This window comes from Drosophila willistoni, unplaced genomic scaffold (genome assembly GCF_018902025.1).
Source record: "Drosophila willistoni isolate 14030-0811.24 unplaced genomic scaffold, UCI_dwil_1.1 Seg87.1, whole genome shotgun sequence".
NCBI lineage: Eukaryota > Metazoa > Arthropoda > Insecta > Diptera > Drosophilidae > Drosophila > Drosophila willistoni.
This window is the reverse complement of record NW_025814766.1, coordinates 42,147-63,347: the sequence shown is the minus strand read 5'-3', so window position 1 is coordinate 63,347 and position 21,201 is coordinate 42,147. Positions and strand designations below refer to the sequence as shown.

The 21,201-nt window shown below is 38.5% G+C and overlaps 1 protein-coding gene across 2 annotated transcripts; it reads right to left on the bottom strand.

Moving 5' to 3' along the window:
• Positions 1-18,657: 18,657 nt before the first annotated feature.
• LOC124462070 lies at positions 18,658-20,954 on the bottom strand. 2 transcript variants are annotated; one of them, XM_047013467.1, is made up of 2 exons: positions 19,335-20,954; positions 18,658-19,281 (listed from the first exon to the last, which is right to left on the bottom strand). In XM_047013467.1, exon 1 carries the CDS (start codon positions 20,825-20,827, stop codon positions 19,661-19,663), a length of 1,167 nt encoding a protein of 388 aa, XP_046869423.1. In that variant the 5' UTR covers positions 20,828-20,954; the 3' UTR covers positions 18,658-19,281; positions 19,335-19,660. The 2 variants fall into 2 exon arrangements, with proteins under 2 accessions (XP_046869423.1, XP_046869424.1); XM_047013468.1 differs by having other exon boundaries at positions 18,658-19,273.
• Positions 20,955-21,201: the final 247 nt, after the last annotated feature.

Below are 21,201 nucleotides of genomic sequence, written 5' to 3'. Positions count from 1 at the left end.
CAGGAATTGAGCCAGCGCGATCGGTCTTGAGTGGCCCAAGTCAACGCTATTCGGACCTTTGAACGGTAGGGACACAACATATCGGCCGTCCTTTCCCCTTTGGGTGGTCTCCTGGAAGTTCCGCTCGCAGAATGCGTCATCCTCCTTTTCCGGCTTTGCGGGAAGGTCTTCCACCTCCCAAAACTTGGTGAGGAGTACATCAAGCTTTGCTTCGGGACTAACTCGCGTCTGTGCCGCGAAAACGGATCTAGACACCGGAGGGTCAGGAGTGATAGCCCCACACAGAACCCATCCAAAGATGGTTTCTAGCCCGACAAAATCACCAATATCCTTTTTGATCCGTTCTCCGAGGATGTGGGGAAACAGGTCTACACCGATGATCATGTCAATAGGCGCGGGCTTGTTGTAGTACGGGTCAGCCAGGGGGCGATCGAGGCAGTGCGTCGGAACCGTATTAAGGAATGGAGCTGTTGGAATGGCCCCTGACAATTTGGATACGACCAGGGCGGAGACCTCAATCTTGTTCAATCTGTCACACGGGGGAGACAGCATTAGCAGACACACCTTGTCCGCGCAGCCTCCATCACTCTGGCCCATGCCAGTAACCGCGGCGTCTACTGGGTAGAAGGGGGGCTGGACCATGCTGAAGACACGTTCGGAGAGAAAAGTTGAATCGGCTCCCGAGTCGATCAACGCCCGAATATGATGATCCACACCACGATGGTGCAGAGTGACAATCGCAGTGCCTAAAAGGCCTCTGCCTGGGGTAGATGCAAAATAACTTTGAGCATTTGTGAGCTGGTCGCTCGCGGACGGGCGCTCTGTGGCGCTGGATGGTGGGACTTGCGCAGCGGATGGCGAGGGCACGGACACATCACTAGGATGCAACAGCGTATGATGACGCTCCTTGCAGGTATGGCAATTATGCGCACTGGAGCAGCCCTTCACTTGATGACCGCGGGCAAAACAGTTCAGACAAAGTCCCTGCTGTCTAATGGTTTCCAGCCGCCTCTGAACAGGCATATCAAGGAAACTAGGGCAGAGCCGTATTGGGTGATTTTCCCGATGGCACAGCTTGCAAGACGCCGATTTGAGCTGAGCTTTCGCTGGAAACGCTTGGACTTTCATCGTTGCAGAGGATTTGCGGGGACCAATGGGGATGGCTTGGACACTTGGGGCCGACTTATGTTCTTCGGTGGCATCCAGGACACGATACCGATCGGTAAGAAATTGGTTCAAATCGGACCACGTTGAGACGACAGTCTTATTGGGCACTGATTGCTCCCACAGGAGGATTGTGGCCTTCGGCAATTTACTAGTGCAGATGGCGATAAGTAGGACATCCCAATTCTCAGTACTAACACCCGAACGCTCAAGTGCGGTAAGACACCCTTGAAACGCGGTCTGCAGCTCTCGCAAGGATTTGCCCGACTCTTGTGCCACCGCGGGAATCTGAAGGAGTTGTCTGGCTTGAGTCATGACCAGCAGACGGCTGTTTTCGTACCGTGCGGTGAGGTTCTCCCACGCGGCCTGGAAACCCTCATTCGTCAGGGGGACTTAGCCACGATGGTTCTCGCTTCCCCTCGCGTCTTGGTGTTCAGGTGATAGAGCTTCTCCACTTGTGACAAGTACGGGTTGGCGATATAAATGGCGGCGAACAAATCGCGGAATGTGGGCCATGCTAGGCTGTCGCCATCAAATGTCTCCACCTCACACGGAGGAACTCTATGCCCCGCCGGCCTCGACGGAGCGGTGGGCTGACGCATAAGACTCGTCATCTGTGCCGAGAGCTGTTCGATGCGTTCTCCAAACAACGTCCCGCATCGCACATACGCCGCATAGGCGTATTCGTGCTTCGCCTTGATGCGGCTTATGTTTGCCAAGCTTTCCTCGTCGGTTTGGACTGTCAAGGCCTTGTGACAACGGGAGTGTTCCATCTCGACAGTTGACCACAGCGATTTGAGCTGCTCTAAGTGCATTTTAAGGGAAAACAAGGGCACTTCAGAAGTTAGAGCTTCACTCTCCCGAGCTTCGAACAGAGTCAATGCGTCGCACGCCAGAATGAAATCGGAGAGGGACATTCTGGAGTGTTCTCTGCGCTGTTGTGATACGGATCGGGTGACGGGAGCGTCAGAACAGTGCGTCACAACAACGTGCGGGATCTGGGTCTGGGTTGAAAGCTTGGAACGACCTTTGTGTTCACTCGAGTCTTTAACCGAGAATCTGCGACCCTGAGGGAGGCTGGACGAAGACGGACGGGATCTTGGGGATTCGCTGCGGCTGCGAACAGACGAGAACTTGCGCGAAATATCCGTACGCTTCACGGTCGCCGGAGTTATCGGAGGTCGAACCTTCTCCGGAGTTGAAGAGGGAGACGAAAGACCGTTAGACTTCGGCGCAGTCTTGGACGGCTCCGTGGACATACTCAGGGGACGACCTTACCGTTGAACACCGAGTTTGTGGGTTTTGAGAAAATGGGGAAAATTTGAGGAAATGAGAAGTGGACTGTATGAGGACGCAAGAGCTTTCTCACTGTGCACCGCAGGATTGCGGGAGAATTATCTCGCGTGCGGCTCGGAAACGGAGCCCTTTGAATGGGGATAGATGCGGAACAATATACGAACGCACGAGTGCGGATCAAAACTTGCACGTAGACAAGCTAAATGATTACAAAACAAGTTTGTATGGATTCGTAAGTAACGCTGGAAGTACGTATAAAACAAAACACGGAGGAAATATATAAATAAAGATTTATAGGATAAAAGAAAATACGTTTTTGTATAGATCTGGATCTGGATATATATATGTGCGCACAATACTGGCCGGAAAAAATTATATATATAATTTATGAATATGGACGGATGTATAAATATGGGCCCGATAGTGCTGGAAAAATATATATATGTATTTATTTATAAATATGGGCGGATATATATATGAGCGCAAAAGGCTGGCCGGAAGAAGTATATTTATAATGTTTGAATATGAATGGATATATAAATATGGGCCCGATAGTGCTGGAAAAAATATATATATATGTATTTATTTATAAATATGGGCGGATATATATATGAGCGCAAAAGGCTGGCCGGAAAAATATATTTATAATTTTTGAATATGAATGGATATATAAATATGGGCCCGATAGTGCTGGAAAAAATATATATGCATTTATTTATAAATATGGGCGGATATATATATGAGCGCAAAAGGCTGGCCGGAAAAAATATATTTATAATTTTTGAATATGAATGGATATATAAATATGGGCCCGATAGTGCTGGAAAAAATATATATGTATTTATTTATAAATATGGGCGGATATATATATGTGCGCAAAATACTGGCCGGAAAAAATATATTTATAATTTTTGAATATGAATGGATATATAAATATGGGCCCGATAGTGCTGGAAAAAATATATATGTATTTATTTATAAATATGGGCGGATATATATATGTGCGCAAAATACTGGCCGGAAAAAATTATATATATATAATTTATGAATATGGACGGATATATAAATGTGGGCACGATAGTGCTGGAAAAATATATATGTATTTAGTTATAAATATGGGCGGATATATAATTAGGCGAAAAAAGGGAATCGGAAATAATGTGATTTGAACTTGGCGCGCTTGAGCCGCCTATCGATATCACGACTCGACTCACGTGTCACCACTACTCCGAAAACAGCTGTCGGCCGCTGTTTATATATTTGGTTTTTGATTTTGTTGTTTAATTATGTTAATAATTTTTTTTGTGGTTGTGCGGAAAAACCAAGAACAAAAGAACGCTTTTACGCACCGCGAGTGTTGTGCGCAAACCAAACAACCGATCAATGCATATGGACAGATGCTTTGATCTATGTATGTACGTACATGCATAAGTACACAGGTGAGTATATAGATGTATGCACACGCGTTGTTCACAACAACAAAAAAAACGTAAGTAATTGTAATTTAATTGGATGTGGAATTGTGTTAAATCAATGCGCGACACCGAAATGTATTATATGTTGTGGATATGTACATATGTATGTGCAATGTATGACTATGTAAGCATATATGTATGTACGTATGTAAGCAAGTGCACCGGTATCCAAAGACGCGCGTGAGGAATTTAATTTCGCACCGAATTCGAACGCGCAAGAAATCGCGATGCATACGTTAAGTGCTATTTAAAAAAAAAGAATATTTTTTTTTTTCCTGCCTTTTGTGTCGTGGTAAATGTGCGAAGGGATTATATATATATGGGTAGGTACATATGCGCGTACATCAACAGGTGACGATGTATGTATGTATGTATGTATGTACGTAGATGCGCGCGTGCGGAAATAAGTTTGGCATTAAAAATAATTATTCCAACACATAAGAAAACGCGGTGAACACTTGATTATTATTCTTCCCTATTTTTTATAACACTTTAATAATTTTTTTTGTTTTTTTAAACTTTTACGCGGATTTGGCAAACAGCTGTGGAAATTACATACATGTACATGTGAATGCATATGAAAAAAAAGAGGTGGATTTGGACAAGTGCGAGGAAAAAAAACATAAATAAAAAATGGATAATCGTGGAATGTAAAACGAGAACGTTGGACAATCACGCTAAGGATTAGGAACTACCATGTAACCTTGGAACAGGTCAGGTATGTACATACATACAATATGTAAAAGTGTGTAGGTCGCTATGGAGAAGCGGGAAAACCTCACACTTTTAGTAGTATGGAAATGAAATGAATAATGAAATTTTGTACTTATCAGGAATTCCGCCGATGCAAGCTGGAGGAGCGGAAGGATATCCGGCTCGAAGGACTGCTTGCTGTTGCCCTATTTAGCGCATTTCATGTGACCACCTCGAAAGCTCCTACAAATTTTTTTTAAATTAACCTCGTTTGAACGAAATCTTTAAGTCCCGATATTTTCATTACTGATCTTATTTTTAAATTTTAATTCCTAATCAAGTTAAACAAAAAAAAAAAGAAAGAGAATGTGAATAAGTCAAATATTGAATCAATTAAAGTCTCGTTAAGGTTATATTAAATAATTCAAGTCGAGAGTAACGTAAAAAAGAGTAAATGTAAAAGCAAAGTGAGTGAACGGAGTTTAATGGTGGTCCTAAAGCGCGAAGGAGAAATCATCATATAAACACCCTCCCACAGTGCATCGATGGAAGGCCTTTCAGCGAATAAACTATGGGTAAGTGCCTAGTGTATTAAGTAGTATCAATTCGGCGACTTTCAACCAAGTTTTTGCGAACTATGGAGGATGGTAGTCAATTGATACTCTGACTTGTTGATGTAATTTCTGTTTCAGCGTTTTGCGATCAACCAGATAGTTAAATTAAAAAAAAAAAAAATTGATTTCCGTAAATAATGTTTGACTTGAAGAGCAATCAAAAGCAATGAGTGAATTTGTGCGACTTGAAAATTTAAAATAACTTTAAAGAATTTAAAAACAAAAAAAAAAAACAAAAAAAAAAAGATAAAAGAGAACTTGAAATAAGATGAATAATTACAAGAAAAAATGTTAACTGGATTCATTTAATATTCCTTCTATATTTTTTTTATTCTATAATCTTCTACAATAATTAATAATGTGTAACTAGTAAGCTCTCTTTTATACTGCTAGTTTAGTCCCTCTTATTCAATAGTTTAATTAACTTTGAGTTCCATTGTTTTGCAATGTCTGAAAGTTCAGAATCTCAAAATATTGAGTCATACTAGACCAGCTGTTTAAAATTAGTCTGTAAATATTTCTTTAAAATTTATTGTGTACAACAAGAAATGCTTCTATCTGAAATTATAATGAATTTGAATATGATTGCTTAAGCTTTATAATTAATTTTCCTAGTGATATGGGTACATGAGTTGATATCTATCAGTTTTTTTTTTTGGGAATCTTTACAAATGTCAATAAGGATTCATGGTTGGGAGGGTATAGAGCTGATAAGGTCCATCTACATCTTGACCTTAGTAACCGCTAGCTTGTGAACAAAAGGATACACCTTCATTTCTTTCGCCTTTTTATTAACATGAATTCCTTGCTGTTTTCGTAAGTATTTTCTGCCAGTCATTCTATTTTCATTTAAAGTTAGTTTCAGTAGAGATCCTAATAAAATTAAATTTTATAATTAAAGGTAGAGATTCAGCAAACAACCCCCCACCCCGCAAGAGCTACGGAACCAGAGGATCTCGATCTGCTGCAATTCACCTACCGCCTTCCTTTTGGTTATCGATAGCTTTATCGTCGCTGTGATAGGAGAACCGATTATATAAAAATTATGGCGCGCAACGAGAAACCGAATGGGAAGTTTACACATGAAAATGCAATTTTGAACAGACATGAGACAATTGTCCACTTTTTTAATAGCCAATAAAGAGTCAACAAAATTACTCTTGTATGAATATGATTTTTACCCTGCTCATAGTTTCTGTACTTTTTTAATTTGATTTTTATGTCTAACGATCAAACTGTCATACAAAAGTTATCAAAATATCTACTTGACGCAGTTTTTCAAATAAAAAAAGCATCGTAGGAACCACGAAAAACAATAGAAAACAGTATTTCGAAATCAACGTAGGCTTCACAGTCTATAATAAAATTGTTTTATTGTTTGGAATATCAGAATTTCTCACAACGTTTCCAATCTGCTAGGCAATACATTTACGTATTTTGTACAAAAAATAAAAAAATAAATATACTAACATTCTTCAAATATGGATATTTTTTATCCTATTAACACCGATGAAAATAGAACTGTTACATCTGCCAGCATCTTCAATCCTCATGAATATATTGGCGGTACTCTGGTGGCCATTGCTGGTAACGATTTTGCTACAATTGCATGTGATACGAGTATGAACTGGTATGAACTGGATAACTTAATGCCCGTTTGCCCCGATTCGTTGGCCAGTATGCTAACACGTACCAAGCTTACAGCAAGTACTTTGTGTCCACTGTGGTTACTGGCATTGATTCCAATGGTCTGGGAGCTGTATATTTCAATGATCCAATTGGAAATTATCTACGTTTACCCTATCATATTTCTGGAACTGGTGGACGCATAATATTGCCTACTTTGAAGGTAATGAGGAGGATCATATGAATGCTATAACAACATCGCTGACTGTGGATAAAACTGTGCAAATCTCAATGGAGGCAATTTAGAATGATAATTGATATTTCAGTCTTGTCTTCAACCATTAACCATGTAATTTGCTTATATTTTTCGGGTGAATCTACTTATTTTATAGTCGACACATTTAATGCTCTCAGTCCAAACGGATTTAATTAAATACCAAAACATCAAAAGGATAAAAAGGGATTTTTAGTAAGATTTTGGTTTCTATAGTTTCCAATTTAGGCCCTTGTGCCTTATGGGTACATCGGGCAATTTTGGTAAAATCACATTTAACTTTCTGCTCAGGATTATTTAAACGCCCAAAAAATTACTGGTTGCAAAAAAAAAAAAATGAGCGCGAAAGCAAAATAACGTGTTATGATTATATTTTTTATATGCCACACACATACCCACACACACGCAGACACACACAGTTTTGGCTTCATATTTTATATCTTAGAATCTTTTTTTTTGTTTGTTTTGCTTCCGTTCAAAATTTGAGCAAATAAACATTATGATCGTCTGTAAGTGCCAGACACAAAGAGCAGAGTATATATATATATATATATATATATGTGTGTGTGTACGTGTGCGTATGAGCAAGCATGTGTATTAAGGCCAAGTACTTGATATACACATATATATATATATATATAAATTAAACACTTCCTTCACTCACGGGTTAAAAAAATGAATTTTTATTTATAAAGTCACTTTTATTACAATACAATATGTTATGTTAATAAGTTTAAGCGAAGTTACCGGTTGGTTTGTACTTAGGCTCAAGACTGATTTTCTATGGTTCAATTATGTTGGATGAAGGCTTGGGTAATCGACGTCGTCGCAGGCGGCGGCGTTGGCTGAGTCCAATAGTCCACTTTAAGTGCGTGGGACCATTCTTTGTTTACACAAGTGTTCAGGACCATTCTTTGTTTATTGCCGAAATTTGTGGCGTGATTCTGCGTATGCACCGAACCCGACACCATTCTTCTAGGGCCTGGGAAAATGGGGTGCAGGCGATGAGATTGGCGATCATGCGACAAATGGGCATGTGACGATTGAGTGGGGTTGACCAATGGGTATTGCATGTGATGATGAAATAGGGTCGGCCAATGGGCATGCGGTTAATGGGCATGTGTTGACGGACTTGGGTCTATGGCTTCTATGTTATGGTATGAGTTGTGATAGAAGTGCTTAACTCCTCCCCCTTTAAGTGCGGACGTCCTCGGTCGCAACAACATATTGGACAGGCCCGATTGAGACTTCCATTGGTGGACCATGGTTGCCTGTTCCGTGGCTGCAGTATTTTTTAATGATGCAATATGTTATCATCGCAGCTGCTAGAAGAGTTAGAATAATCCAGTTTGACGAAGACATAATCAAGTTGTTTCTTTGGATACGCTCCAGATTATTAGTATTATTGATGTGTAACTCCTTGATCATTTCCAGCGATAGCTTTTCACCTCTCTGCTGCTTATTTGATAGTAACTGTAACAGCGGTGGTTGAACCTCGGCTTCAAAGCGTGTCTTCACAATATACCAGGAGTCTTCTATAATGACTGTCGCGTTTTCCGCTTGGATTATGAAGGTGCCTTCTAGGGTGATGTTTTCTCCATTGATGCTGATGTCTCCTTGGAATTGGTTCAGCAGCAAGGTACCGGGCATTATTTCCGAATGAGATTTTACGTGCTGATTGTTGATGATCTTATATTGGGGATTCCTTCTTTGCAAGTAGGCTCCTATACATTTACTGTTTTCTAAATTAGTCAGATCTTCCAGTTTACAAATTGTCTTACCATTATGAATTTTACAATTACTCTTATTGGTTAACCCGAAATATTTCTTGTTACATTTCATGATGTTTTCATAGTCTATTTCTTCTATAAATTTTTGATATTTAATTGGTATTGCTAGGATTTGTTTACAAATTTCATTAATTACTCTGGGAAGGCTAACAATATAAAGGAGTGATTTACCATTTGAGGCTACACTGACCTCAGCAAACTCTATTAATTCTTCAATGTTTATAAATGTTAAACTTTCTTCTTTAATTGTTTCGATGAAATCTATTTCGGTAGAGGATAATATTAGTGAATTTACTGTATTGGCCTTGGCCCAATCGATTGCATAGATAATATTTGTTATTTCTTCTCTTAGAAGACTCAATTTAAATTTGGTTATTTCAATTTCTTTTGACTTATTGTTAGATTCGGGTTTACCTCTAATTAATATGGTATTAGTTATTTTGATTAAATCATTTATCTTATTTTCTATTAGATTATTAATTACGACCTGCCGATTATTGTTTACCAATTGTTCGTTGATCTTATTTACCACAATCATATGATCTTCATGATTAGGTGTGCCCGCTAACCATTTCCACGCCGTGCCAAGTATATCAAGCGATCTTTTGTTTCTAAACTGCATCGGCTGAAGCCTCCTCAGTTCATTCTGTATCCGCGTTATCTCATAGGCCAAAAAAGGCTGATACGGACTTAGGTTTGTCGAATTTTTGACGACTTCTTTTAAAACGGATATGAACATTTGATATTTTTCTAGTTCGATGACATGGACGATTTTAAAGGTTCCATTCTGGCGCGCGGCTAACCCGGTTTCCAACATGACCACTCTTGACTTAGTGTAGTCTAATATGGTTGTGTGACCCCAGCAAAGTGGTAACATAAGCAATCTGTCGGAAGAGGATGTTTATCAATATTTCAAGTGGTTTTTATGAACTATCCTGCCTGACCTGGTTTTAATTTTGGTATTAAGATCTTCGGCTACTATTTCTTTTTTGTATCTAGACGTTAGTTTCGAACCTAATCGTTTATTAATCCTAACGTAGATGGTTTCACCTGGATCGTAAATTTTTATGGGTTTTTTTGTTTTGTTATGGTACCCTAGGTCTTTGTTTTGCTTCTTTAAGATGTTTTCCGAAATCTTTTCCCTTTCGAGTGCTAATTTTTCTGGTGTATGGATTAAATTTGTTGCGAAAAATGCTTCTATTGGCTTTTTATTTGTTGTACTGTGGATTGTTTTATTGTATTCATCTACAGCCTTGAATATCAAATCCTCAAATTCCATTTCGGGGTGCTCTAACTTCAAGCATCTCATTATTTCCGTATATGTGGAATGGAATCTTTCTATTTGGCCGTTGCTGGATGAAGTATAAGGTGGGGTAGTGTGGACTTGTATCCCTAACTGATTATTTAAAAGAAATTTTATTGATGCAGAATTTAAAGCTTTTTCGTTATCCATTACCATGGTTTTCGTCATACCGAAGGCTATCAATAACTCACGTAAGGGCACTTTAAGATGTTCTGCTGCTTTTGAGTTTACAAGTTTAACTTGCGCATACTTAGAAAATTTGTCTATGGCTGTTAGAATGATCTTATTTTGGGTGGAATATAAATCTATATGAATTATTTCGCCTGGATATGTCGGAATAGGGTTGGTTGTATTTCTTGATTCGGAGGGTGTCGTTGATACTTTGAGAGTTTACATGTTTGGCAAGAGTTTACTATTGCTTCTACTTTTTTCTTCATACCTGGGAAAAAATACTCAGATAAAATTTGCTTTTTATTTTCGATGGAATTTCTATGTGCTCTAAGGTGTTCTTTAATTATGATTTCTTGTTCTTGGGTCTGATCATGGACATCTACAGTTTGAATTTGGGTGAATCTTGCCTTGTAATTCCTAAAATGCTCCGGAAAAATTTGTTGAATTTTACCCATGATACTTTCAGAAGTGAAAATACCATTTACTATTCTCGGATCCATTTTTTCTTTTAGAATAGTTACAAGATCGTTTTCAGAATAATTACTTCTCACTATTGTATGTCTGTGGTATGTGGGGAATGGTATTTCGAAAGTGGTGGATTCGTTATCACCAGTGAGGATAAACAATTGGTTTTTAAAGACATTGATGGGTACTTCCATTGCTGGAATGAGTTCATGCCCTGAGCTTTCATCACTGTGGACTGTAGCTGACGTACTACTAGCATTTATGTTAGTAGGGTTCCTAGAGAGTGCGTCTGCTACGACATTTGAGCTACCCGGCTTATATTTCAACTCGTAGTTGTATTCCTCCAGGTAACTTTTCCATTTCTTCAGCTTTATGTTGTTATTTTTTGGGCTGAGAGCATAAGTGAGAGTCTGGTGGTCGGTGTAAATGATCACCTTGGACTTGCCGCATACATACATTCTTAGCTTATCCAATGCCCATACTATTGCTAGCATTTCTCTTTCATTTGTGGCATAGTTTTCTTCAGCTTTGGATAACGCACGGGAAAGAAATGTAATGGGTCTCCCATTCTGTTCTAGAGAAGCTCCTAGTGCGATGTTTGAGGCATCGGTGGTTAGATGGAACTCTTGTTTAAAGTCAGGGTATGCTAGCATAACGTCTTGTGACACTAATGCATTTTTCACTTTCTCAAAGGCATCGGTTTCGGCTTCACCGAATCGGATTTCGATCTTACTTGAGACATTTTTCTTGGCTCTGCCATGTTCTCCTCTCAATAACGCAGTCAAGGGTCTAGCTAATTCAGCAAAATCTTTGATAAATCTTCTGTAATAACTAGCTAATCCCAGGAAGGACCTTAGTTGTTTTAGGTTCTTTGGTATAGGGAACTTTTTAATGGCTTGGATTTTCTCTGGATTGGTTTTAACTCCTTCTCTTGAAATCACTACGCCTAGGAAGTCAACGCTATGTCTTAGGAATTTGCATTTATCTACTTGGACTTTCATATTTGCCTTGGACAAGGTAGAAAATACCAAAGCTAGATGTCGGAAATGCTCTTCCTCTGATTTACTGAATATTATTATGTCGTCGATGTAGACGTAACAGATCTTTCCAATGAGATCTCTCAAAATATCATCGAGAGCTCTTTGGAATATTGATGGGGAATTCTTTAGGCCGAAGGGGAGTCTCGTGAACTCGTATTTCCCTCCATTCACGGCGAATGCCGTTTTTTCAATATCAGATTCCTTAAGGGAAATCTGATGAAATCCGCTCTTTAGATCAAGAACAGAGAAATACTTATTGTTGCCCAACTGCGCAACCATTTCTCCGATTTCGGGGATAGGATACCTATCCGAAACTGTAACTGCATTGAGCTTTCTATAATCTATGACCATCCTATATTGCTTATTCCCAAGGCTGTCACTCTTTTTAGGGACTATCCACACAGGGGAATTATAGGGCGACCGTGAGGGTCGTATTATACCATCTCGTAATAATTCTTGTAGCTGGTCTTCTACTACTTCTCTTAGAGAGGCTGGATATGGGTAATGCTTGGTGTAGACTGGAGTGTCTGTTGTCGTTCGGATTTCTCCTTGGACATTAGTAGCATAAGTCAATTTTTTATTTGGGTCCGCGAATAGCGATTTGTACTCCTCTTGGAGCGCCTTTAATCCTAATTTCTGCTGATTAGTGAGCTCATCTGTTTTGAGGGTATGGACCTGATGGGCTCGCATCTGCTTCACTTTAACAACATGAGAGTTGTTGACGTATAGTAGATCTTTCCCTATATCAATGATAGCGTTTAACTCTCTTAGTGAGTCATTACCTAGAATTCCGTGGAACGGATTCAGATTAGGTAATAGGAAGAATGTTATTGGTTTATTGGGTTCGTTAAATAAACCCAAATGGATATGGCTGGTTATTAAAATGCGACCACTTACGGTGTTCGCGTAAAACTTGTGTTCATTCGTTTTGATATTTTTTGCTATTTCTGGTTGGACATAGTTCTTGTTTGAGCCGGTATCTATTAAGAAGTTGTATGAGGTTCCGTCTTTGTCCCGGACAACAAAGTACGGCAAAGAGGAACACTTTAACCTAAAAAATTAACGGTGTCCTCAATTTGTGGTTGTTGAGGCTCCTGCGATTGTGGTCTGGTTTCCTCTTTGTTCTGTGGGACTAACTCTGAGTTGTCTCCTTGTGAGGTAAAATATTGCTCCTGCTGTTGATATTGTTGAACCTCAGAATATGGGACTGATTCAAAAGGGTCTTCTTGGCCCTGATAAGCAGCCTGATAATCGGACATATCGGAGTAATGCTCTCCTTGAGGCGGTATGGTGATATATTGTTCACCTGACGGACCGGTTTCGATATGGAATTGCCTCTGCACTTTATTGGGAAAATTTACGGTGGACTGGTTTACTCTCTTGGGAGCAAATTGTTGTGGTAAATTAACATTCGGTTTATTCATGTAGTTAACTTTTTTGGTTAAAATAGAGCCGTCGACATCCATTGGAGTTGGTGCCGGCTGAGGTTTCGGGGCAAATGGCCTCGGTGGTGCGTTGAAAAATACGGGGTTATTAGATTGAGGGAATCTATTTTGTGGAATGAACACGTTTTGCATGGGTTTCTGATTATAAAAGTTGTTGTTGTTGTAAGGTTTGGGTGGAATTGCTGGTATGAACGATCGTTGAGGTTGCACGTTAATTTTAGCATACTGTTGGGGTTTTGGTCCTACAGGTGGGCGAATGTCACGATGGCCGATAATGTTTCTAGCCCTCTTATTATCCAACATATTGCACAATTGCAATGCATGCCTCAGATCTGTAGGTTCAGCTAAGCTCATTCTGTCTGAGAGATCTCCGTTCAGACCTCTGATGAAGGTATCTAGAGCCCTATCTCTGACCTGTTTAGCCATGGCTTCCATAGTCTAGGGAGACTCGCTTCGATTTGTTCTAGTATTAGCGACATCTGTTGGTGAACTGCGAAGTAGAAGTCATGAATGGAGGTGCCCTTCTGGGTCATGGTAAACAGCTGATATTCTAAAGTGCTTAAATATCGTCTGTCCGTGTACTCAGTTAACAAACACTGCGAGATTGCGCCCCAATGTAATGCGGTGCGATAGACTTTCAACAATGTATTGGCATGGCCTGTAATTTTTCCTCGAATGGTCATAAGAATTGCATAGTATTTGGGTGTTCCCTGAATGGGGGCATACAATTCCATCAATTTTGTGGCGGTAGTAAACCATGTTGAGAAATCCTCACGGCTACCTGAGAATTTGTCAAGATTCTTTACGATGTCTGGCACTTTATCTAGTTCATGCCAATCATCCTGAACGCCAGCTGCCTGGTCCCTAAAGGGTATATGTCCTGACTGAGAATGATTTAATTGTTTCACTATTTCCTGTAACTGAGACGACAAAATTGTCTGGATAGCTACATCTAGTCCCTGAATTGACAGTGCTTCGATTCTATTTGCGGTTGATGCACTTGAGGTGGATGCTGTCTGGGAATCAGAACCTGCTGCATGAATACCACCCTGCTGAAGGACTGCGGCTTTAACCCAGTTGTCTTTAGTCATTTTGGAAATGGATTGTTTTTTTAATTAGGGTTAATTCAAGGTGTTACGGTATCGCGAATACGAAAAATATAATCCGCGAAAATTTAATTTTTTGTTTATATTGATAAAAATTAATTTGAGGTGTTACGGTATCGCGAATACGAAAAATATAGTCCGCGAAAATTAAATTTTTTGCTTATATTGATAAAAATATAGCGGTATGTCCGCTAATCTGGGATTGATAGAAATATAGCGGTATGTCCGCTAATCTTGGATGGAAATGGCTTGTGGTATTATACAAAATTTGCAATATTATGTGGTTATCTTTTATAAAAATATTTTTTCCAAAATTTCAAAATTATTTTCTCTACCTTTTTTTTTTAATATTACTTATTAATTTTTTCTTAACTTTTCATTATTTTCTTTTTCTTTTTTGAATATTACTTATTATTATTTTCTTTCTTAATTTTTCATTATTTTCTTTTTCTTTTTCGAGTGGGGAAAAAATTTAATTAAGGATTTTATATAAAAAAAATTTTTTGCTTCTTGATATTGATTCACAAAATTTTTTCACCCACTGTGTTTTCACAACAAAAATTTTATTTCGGTTTTCTTTTGCTTAAGTTTATTTTACTTAACTTACATTAATGCTATCATCCTCGGTGCTTTTTACTGATCGGTTTGTAGGAGGTCTCGCTTTTCCAACGTCGAAGGTACTAACGCTCCTGGGCAAACACTTTTGGGTTTTCAGTTTTCCTCCGAACTAGTCTTAGAGGAATTCGCAGCGATTAAAATGACCCTGTCTGATTCGTGGTATAGTTCGATATAGTGTTTTTGTTTCACTGACTCTAAAGGCCTTTAACGCGTTTTTTGGTCACGAATCACTGGTATCTTTCACTAACTCACGATCACGTTGTATTTAGCAGGGTCCCTGCTCGGGCGCCAATTAAACACTTCCTTCACTCACGGGTTAAAAAAATGAATTTTTATTTATAAAGTCACTTTTATTACAATACAATATGTTAATATTATAACTGAAAGATGCTGACTTTGGTGAGCGAATTCGGCGGAGTTTAAGCGAAGTTACCGGTTGGTTTGTACTTAGGCTCAAGACTGATTTTCTATGGTTCAATTATGTTGGATGAAGGCTTGGGTAATCGACGTCGTCGCAGGCGGCGGCGTTGGCTGAGTCCAATAGTCCACTTTAAGTGCGTGGGACCATTCTTTGTTTACACAAGTGTTCAGGACCATTCTTTGTTTATTGCCGAAATTTGTGGCGTGATTCTGCGTATGCACCGAACCGGACACCATTCTTCTAGGGCCTGGGAAAATGGGGTGCAGGCGATGAGATTGGCGATCATGCGACAAATGGGTATGTGACGATTGAGTGGGGTTGACCAATGGGTATTGCATGTGATGATGAAATAGGGTCGGCCAATGGGCATGCGGTTAATGGGCATGTGTTGACGGACTTGGGTCTATGGCTTCTATGTTATGGTATGAGTTGTGATAGAAGTGCTTAACTTATATATATATATATATATATATATGTGTGTGTGTGTGTGCGTATGAGCAAGCATGTGTATTAAGGCCAAGTACTTGACTTGCTAAGTACAAACTTTTGAGTACACACATATTTACTTGTATATTTTTTAATAATTAAACAAAAAAGAGTAAATGAAAAACTGTTCCTAAAAAATTTAGTGAAAACACATCCTACGCAATTTAAAAAACAAAAACCTTGTCGTAAATTGACTCTTTAAAGTCAACAGAGGCTTAGCTTGACGTCGTCAAATATAAGAAAAGCTTTCTGATCTACTTATGTGGTATGCAAATTCGAGTTTCAGAAGATGTAAGCACACAAACATATCATAATAGGTCTAATTTATAATAAATAAAAATATAAATTAGAGATACAAATTTGATTTGTTTTGCAATCTAAAGATGACTTATAACCGCTTTAAATGTAACTGCTATGGGGTCATGACGTATATAAAATTATAATGGCTTTTTTTTATTTAACATAATTTGTTCTTTTGGCTGAAGCTCTGCCAGTTTTTGATATGGATTATTCTCTTCATGTTTTTTAAAGTGATATATAACCTATCATATATACATATTCATATATGTATATTAATATGAAAATTGGTAAAATAACAAAATATTCGCATTAGTCTCTAAAAATAACAGGCATGGGAACTTTTAATATAAGAAATTACTATTTATTTTATATTCTTTGGAAAATGCATAGCTAGACTATCTTAAATCTAAATAGTTGAAAGTATACATTTTGAATATCTAATATCAAGACACAGATATTTGTTGAAACATTTCTGGATTTGCTGACGAGTATAAATATTAAAGTAATTTTTCAACGTTTGAATAAACATAATTTAAAAACAGAATTAGATCCAAACCACATCAGATGACTTCTTTTGGCACGGATGACTTCTTTTGCGCCACCTTATATGTATGTATATACATACATATATATATACCTGAAAGTTTGTTCGTTTATTGTTCGACCTATTTAGAAACCACTGACTTGTCTATTACTCACTTTTTCCTTTCAGTCCTACTTTCGAATTAACTTATAACTGAACCATTTAATGTTCTTTGAGGAAAACTTGCACAAAAGGGAAATAACCCATTAAGAATTTTAACCAATAGACTCCCCTTAATTTTGAAGTATGGGGCCTTCTTATGCAATAATGTTCACCATACCTCCTCCATAAGGCGTGAGTTATTATGCCAAGTTCGTTTTTAGCTTCTCTAGGCACGACATTTGCCAAGGCCATTTGGCATACTTTATGCCATTGCATAATTTGGTTTATATCTATGTGCTAGGAGAATCCGAGTGCGTACGTTTTAAAATTTATAATGTAACATACACACACACACACACATAAATACAGAGCAATAAGAGTAAAACGAAAGCTGTCAGGGGGATGCAACGGAGAGGCAAGACTCAGACAAAGATGGAAAAGAAAAGTCTTATAAGCAAGTAGCGGCAACGGTACTTAGATACCCTCTTTAAAAATTATTAATACAATCCTTTGCATATCTGAAAATAACTAAACTTCCCTGAAAGATTTTATGGGCGACTTTTTATACCCTTGCAGAGGGTATTATAAAATTGGTCAGATGTTTGTAACGCACAGAAGGAGACGTTTCCGACCCCATAAAGTATATATATTCTTGATCAGCATGAGAAGCTAAGTCGATATAGCCATGTCCGTCTGTCCGTCTGACCGTCTGTCCGTCTGTCCGTCGGTGCGTACGCGTTTTACTCAGCCATCTTAAGAGCTATCGGGATGAAATTTTTTTTGGGAGCTTTTTTTTACCCGGGTGAGATAAAGTATGAAAATCTTTGGGATCGGACCACTATATCATATAGCTCTAGAAGAAACATTTTTGCAAAAATTGGAGTATCCCCATGAAATTTACCAATATGATAGTAATAGATATAAAATCTCAGATCCCAAAATTTGAATCTGATCCGATAAATAGAACACAAGTTACAGTCAATATAAATCGGTTCAAACGCTGCCGGCAGCGCTGCTTGCTGCCTACTACTGCCATCATCAAATCAACAGAGCACACGCATACACACACAGACGCAACGCTACATGAACTGTATGTGTATGCGTGCCGTGCTTTGCTTAGAAAATGATGGAAGAAGAAAAACTTGTGGTAAAAAGAGAAATAATATTTTGTTTGTGTATTGATGAATTGAGTTGCAGGGAAAGAAATTTCAAAAAGGAAAAATATTATTGCCAAGTATACTGCAAGGGTATATAAACTTCGGCATAGCCGAAGTTAGCTTCTTTGATATTTTCTTGGTAATGCCTGTTGCAAACACCTTGACGACCTTGTAATACCCCAATTATTCTCTACACCATGGTAAAGAGTAAAAACATGCAATGCAATTACAGACGTCGTAGAGAGATTCCCCCTGCAGCATTGCACACGATACATATCCCAGAGTAACTAGGTCCTATTGTTCCATTGTTTATGGCTTGGCAACATTGGCTCCGCTTCTGTCTTGTTTTAACTTTCATGGGTTCTCTTCTTGTGCGTGCTTGGCATTTGGTAAAAGCGAAAGCTTGTGCCACACTCATACACAAACATACATATATATATATACTATAATTTACCGGATGCCGCCGTAATTTTAGTTGATATTTTTAAAAGTGGCCAAGATACAAGTGAAGAAAAAAATTTGAGAGCGTAAACTTTGCAAAAATGACAATAAAATGGGATACATCATTGCCAATTGGTTTTATTCTTTTCTTCCGGGTATATTTTGAAATTCCATTATGGAATCAGAGGCCAAATTGTTAACAAGTTCATTATAGACAGCATGGGGGACAACTGTACCAACAATTTTCTTATTATTATCGGTTTTAACTCGAAGGATTTGTATCTTATGTCCATTCTTGTCGATGATCTGCTCAATGCGATCCCATATGGGCAACATCAAGCCCGATAGCACATGATAGGTGCGCACACGTAAGCCCACCTCACAACCACCTTTAATGGGGCAAATTCTATTCCAAAAGACATGCGAACATCTAGTCAGACACACGTCATACTGATGCTGCCAAAATGAACGTGCAACCTCGGGTGGCACTTTGACATATCGGCTGGTTATTGAATTGACCGTCTCAGTGCGAACCTGTGGCCCGGTATTGGGACGATATATTTGCAAATTTATTTTATTTGCTGACTTTACATCCGTTGAATCTGTTGCATCACGCAGACAGAGTATGGCTGAGTTCTTATTCTGTCTATTCTGTTGGAGTATATAGAAACCTTCATAATTATATAGAGCCTCCTTGCGATATCTGTAAAACTAAAATTATTAAGTAATAAAAGTGGAAAGGATCAATAAGTCTTGAAACTCACTTTGATAGGGCCACTTCAAACAGACACTGTATGCAATTCAGTGGCTGCAGTCCCTGTCGAATGTTTTCGAACAAATCGGATTAGCTTAATGGGCTTAACACTGGCTCCATGGGCATCTAGATCGAGTATACCCAAATCGAAGCGACCAGAACGCTTCAGTTTTCAGATCACTGAATACATATTGTCCATAAAGAACTTGAAGAAAGCATTTTGTATCTCAACACGGCATCCCAAAATTCGATTCAAGAATTTTGAAATATTATTACTATCCTTCTTAGTGGATAATATCTACATTTTTCCCTCTTCCATGCAATTGATGATACCAATCATATCGGTTGTAGAAAATCTGTGTTCGGAGCACCCTCTAAGGGAAAAAATATTGGATTATCCAAATCAGCGTCATTATGGGGTACTTGCATTTCATCCACTGGCACTTCATTTTCCACTGCCCCATATGAGATTTGTGCGCAATTTTGTGGATCTGAACCAAGGGGAACACGTATCTGTGTTTGTGGACCTTCAATGGCACTAGCAGTTGTGGGCACCTCCTCCACCACCTCTGGTCGGCCTTCATATACGAAAAGCGATTTCATAAAATCATCCAATTCCTTATAATCTTCTGTATTATCCACCTCGATGAAGGGCAAAGAGTCAAGTTCGGCCTGTAGGCGAGCATCTATTTCGGATTCCTCAGATGTCATCGTCGGTAGCAATGAGTCCAATTCAGCTTGTAGACGAGCATCTATCTCAAGATCGGATGGTATATCACATTTTTTACCTTTCACCACTTCATTTGTTTGCGTATTCAGCACAAGATTCGAAAAATCAATATTTATGGAAACATTATTCACATCATTTATATTCACAATTCCATTAATATTGTTATGTACTGTTGGCATCGACTTTATTTCATTATTCAGATTATCAAATGTAAAATTAAAACTAATTTCTGGTTCTCCTTGATTATCCGAATTGGGATTATAGTCGACATATAAACAACTACTGTTGTCCTCGCTTCTGTGCAGAATTTCTCTTTTAATTTCTTGCCTAGCATCAAAAATGTTAGGTTTTGAAATCGAATCATTTGGCTTAAAATTTGACTCAGTATTAAAGAAATCTACGGGTGGTTTTCCATAATTGTTTCCTTCTTGATTCTCTTTATTTGTGTCGTCATGAATGGGCCAATTATTTAAATAACTCACAGTCTCATTCATTTTCTCATTATCATTAAAGAACTTTACTTGATTGAAAGCCTGATTATAGTCGCGTTTTCGTAAAACATTTGTTGAATTTGTCGTCTTTCCACATAAATTAGTTCCAGCAGCAAGCGGCTTCGGTTTTTCAAAATTTGGAGCCACAAGGCTTGTTCTCGATGGGAACTGCAGCAATTCTGGTTCTTTCTCCTTTGGAGGCGAGGTAATGTTGCTGTTTACCTTTTTGGCGGCCGATGCAACCATATTTTGAACCATTGATTTACCCGCTTCAGTTTGCATTGATAGTAGAATCCTTTTTGCCAGTGGTTGACTTTCATTCTCAATATCTTTAAAATCCAAAAATTTTGGTTGAAAATCTACCAAGGACTTGTGCGATGACCTTGGCGCTGAATTTTGTTTACTTGGCATATTTTTCACACAAAATTTCTTTTTTACTTATTTTTTCAGAAAGTTTTTTTTTACAATGTCGAACGACTAGTTATCACGGCATTGACTCGTTGAATGATATTTTGTCGAATTGCTCCGAAGTATATTAACTTTCTAAATACAAATATTAAGAAGTTTAAAAGCACCGCTTGCTAAAATCTGTATGAGATAATAACTTGTTGAATTTCAAGGGAATTGAAGGCAAAAGCGTAGCTTTGCATTTATAA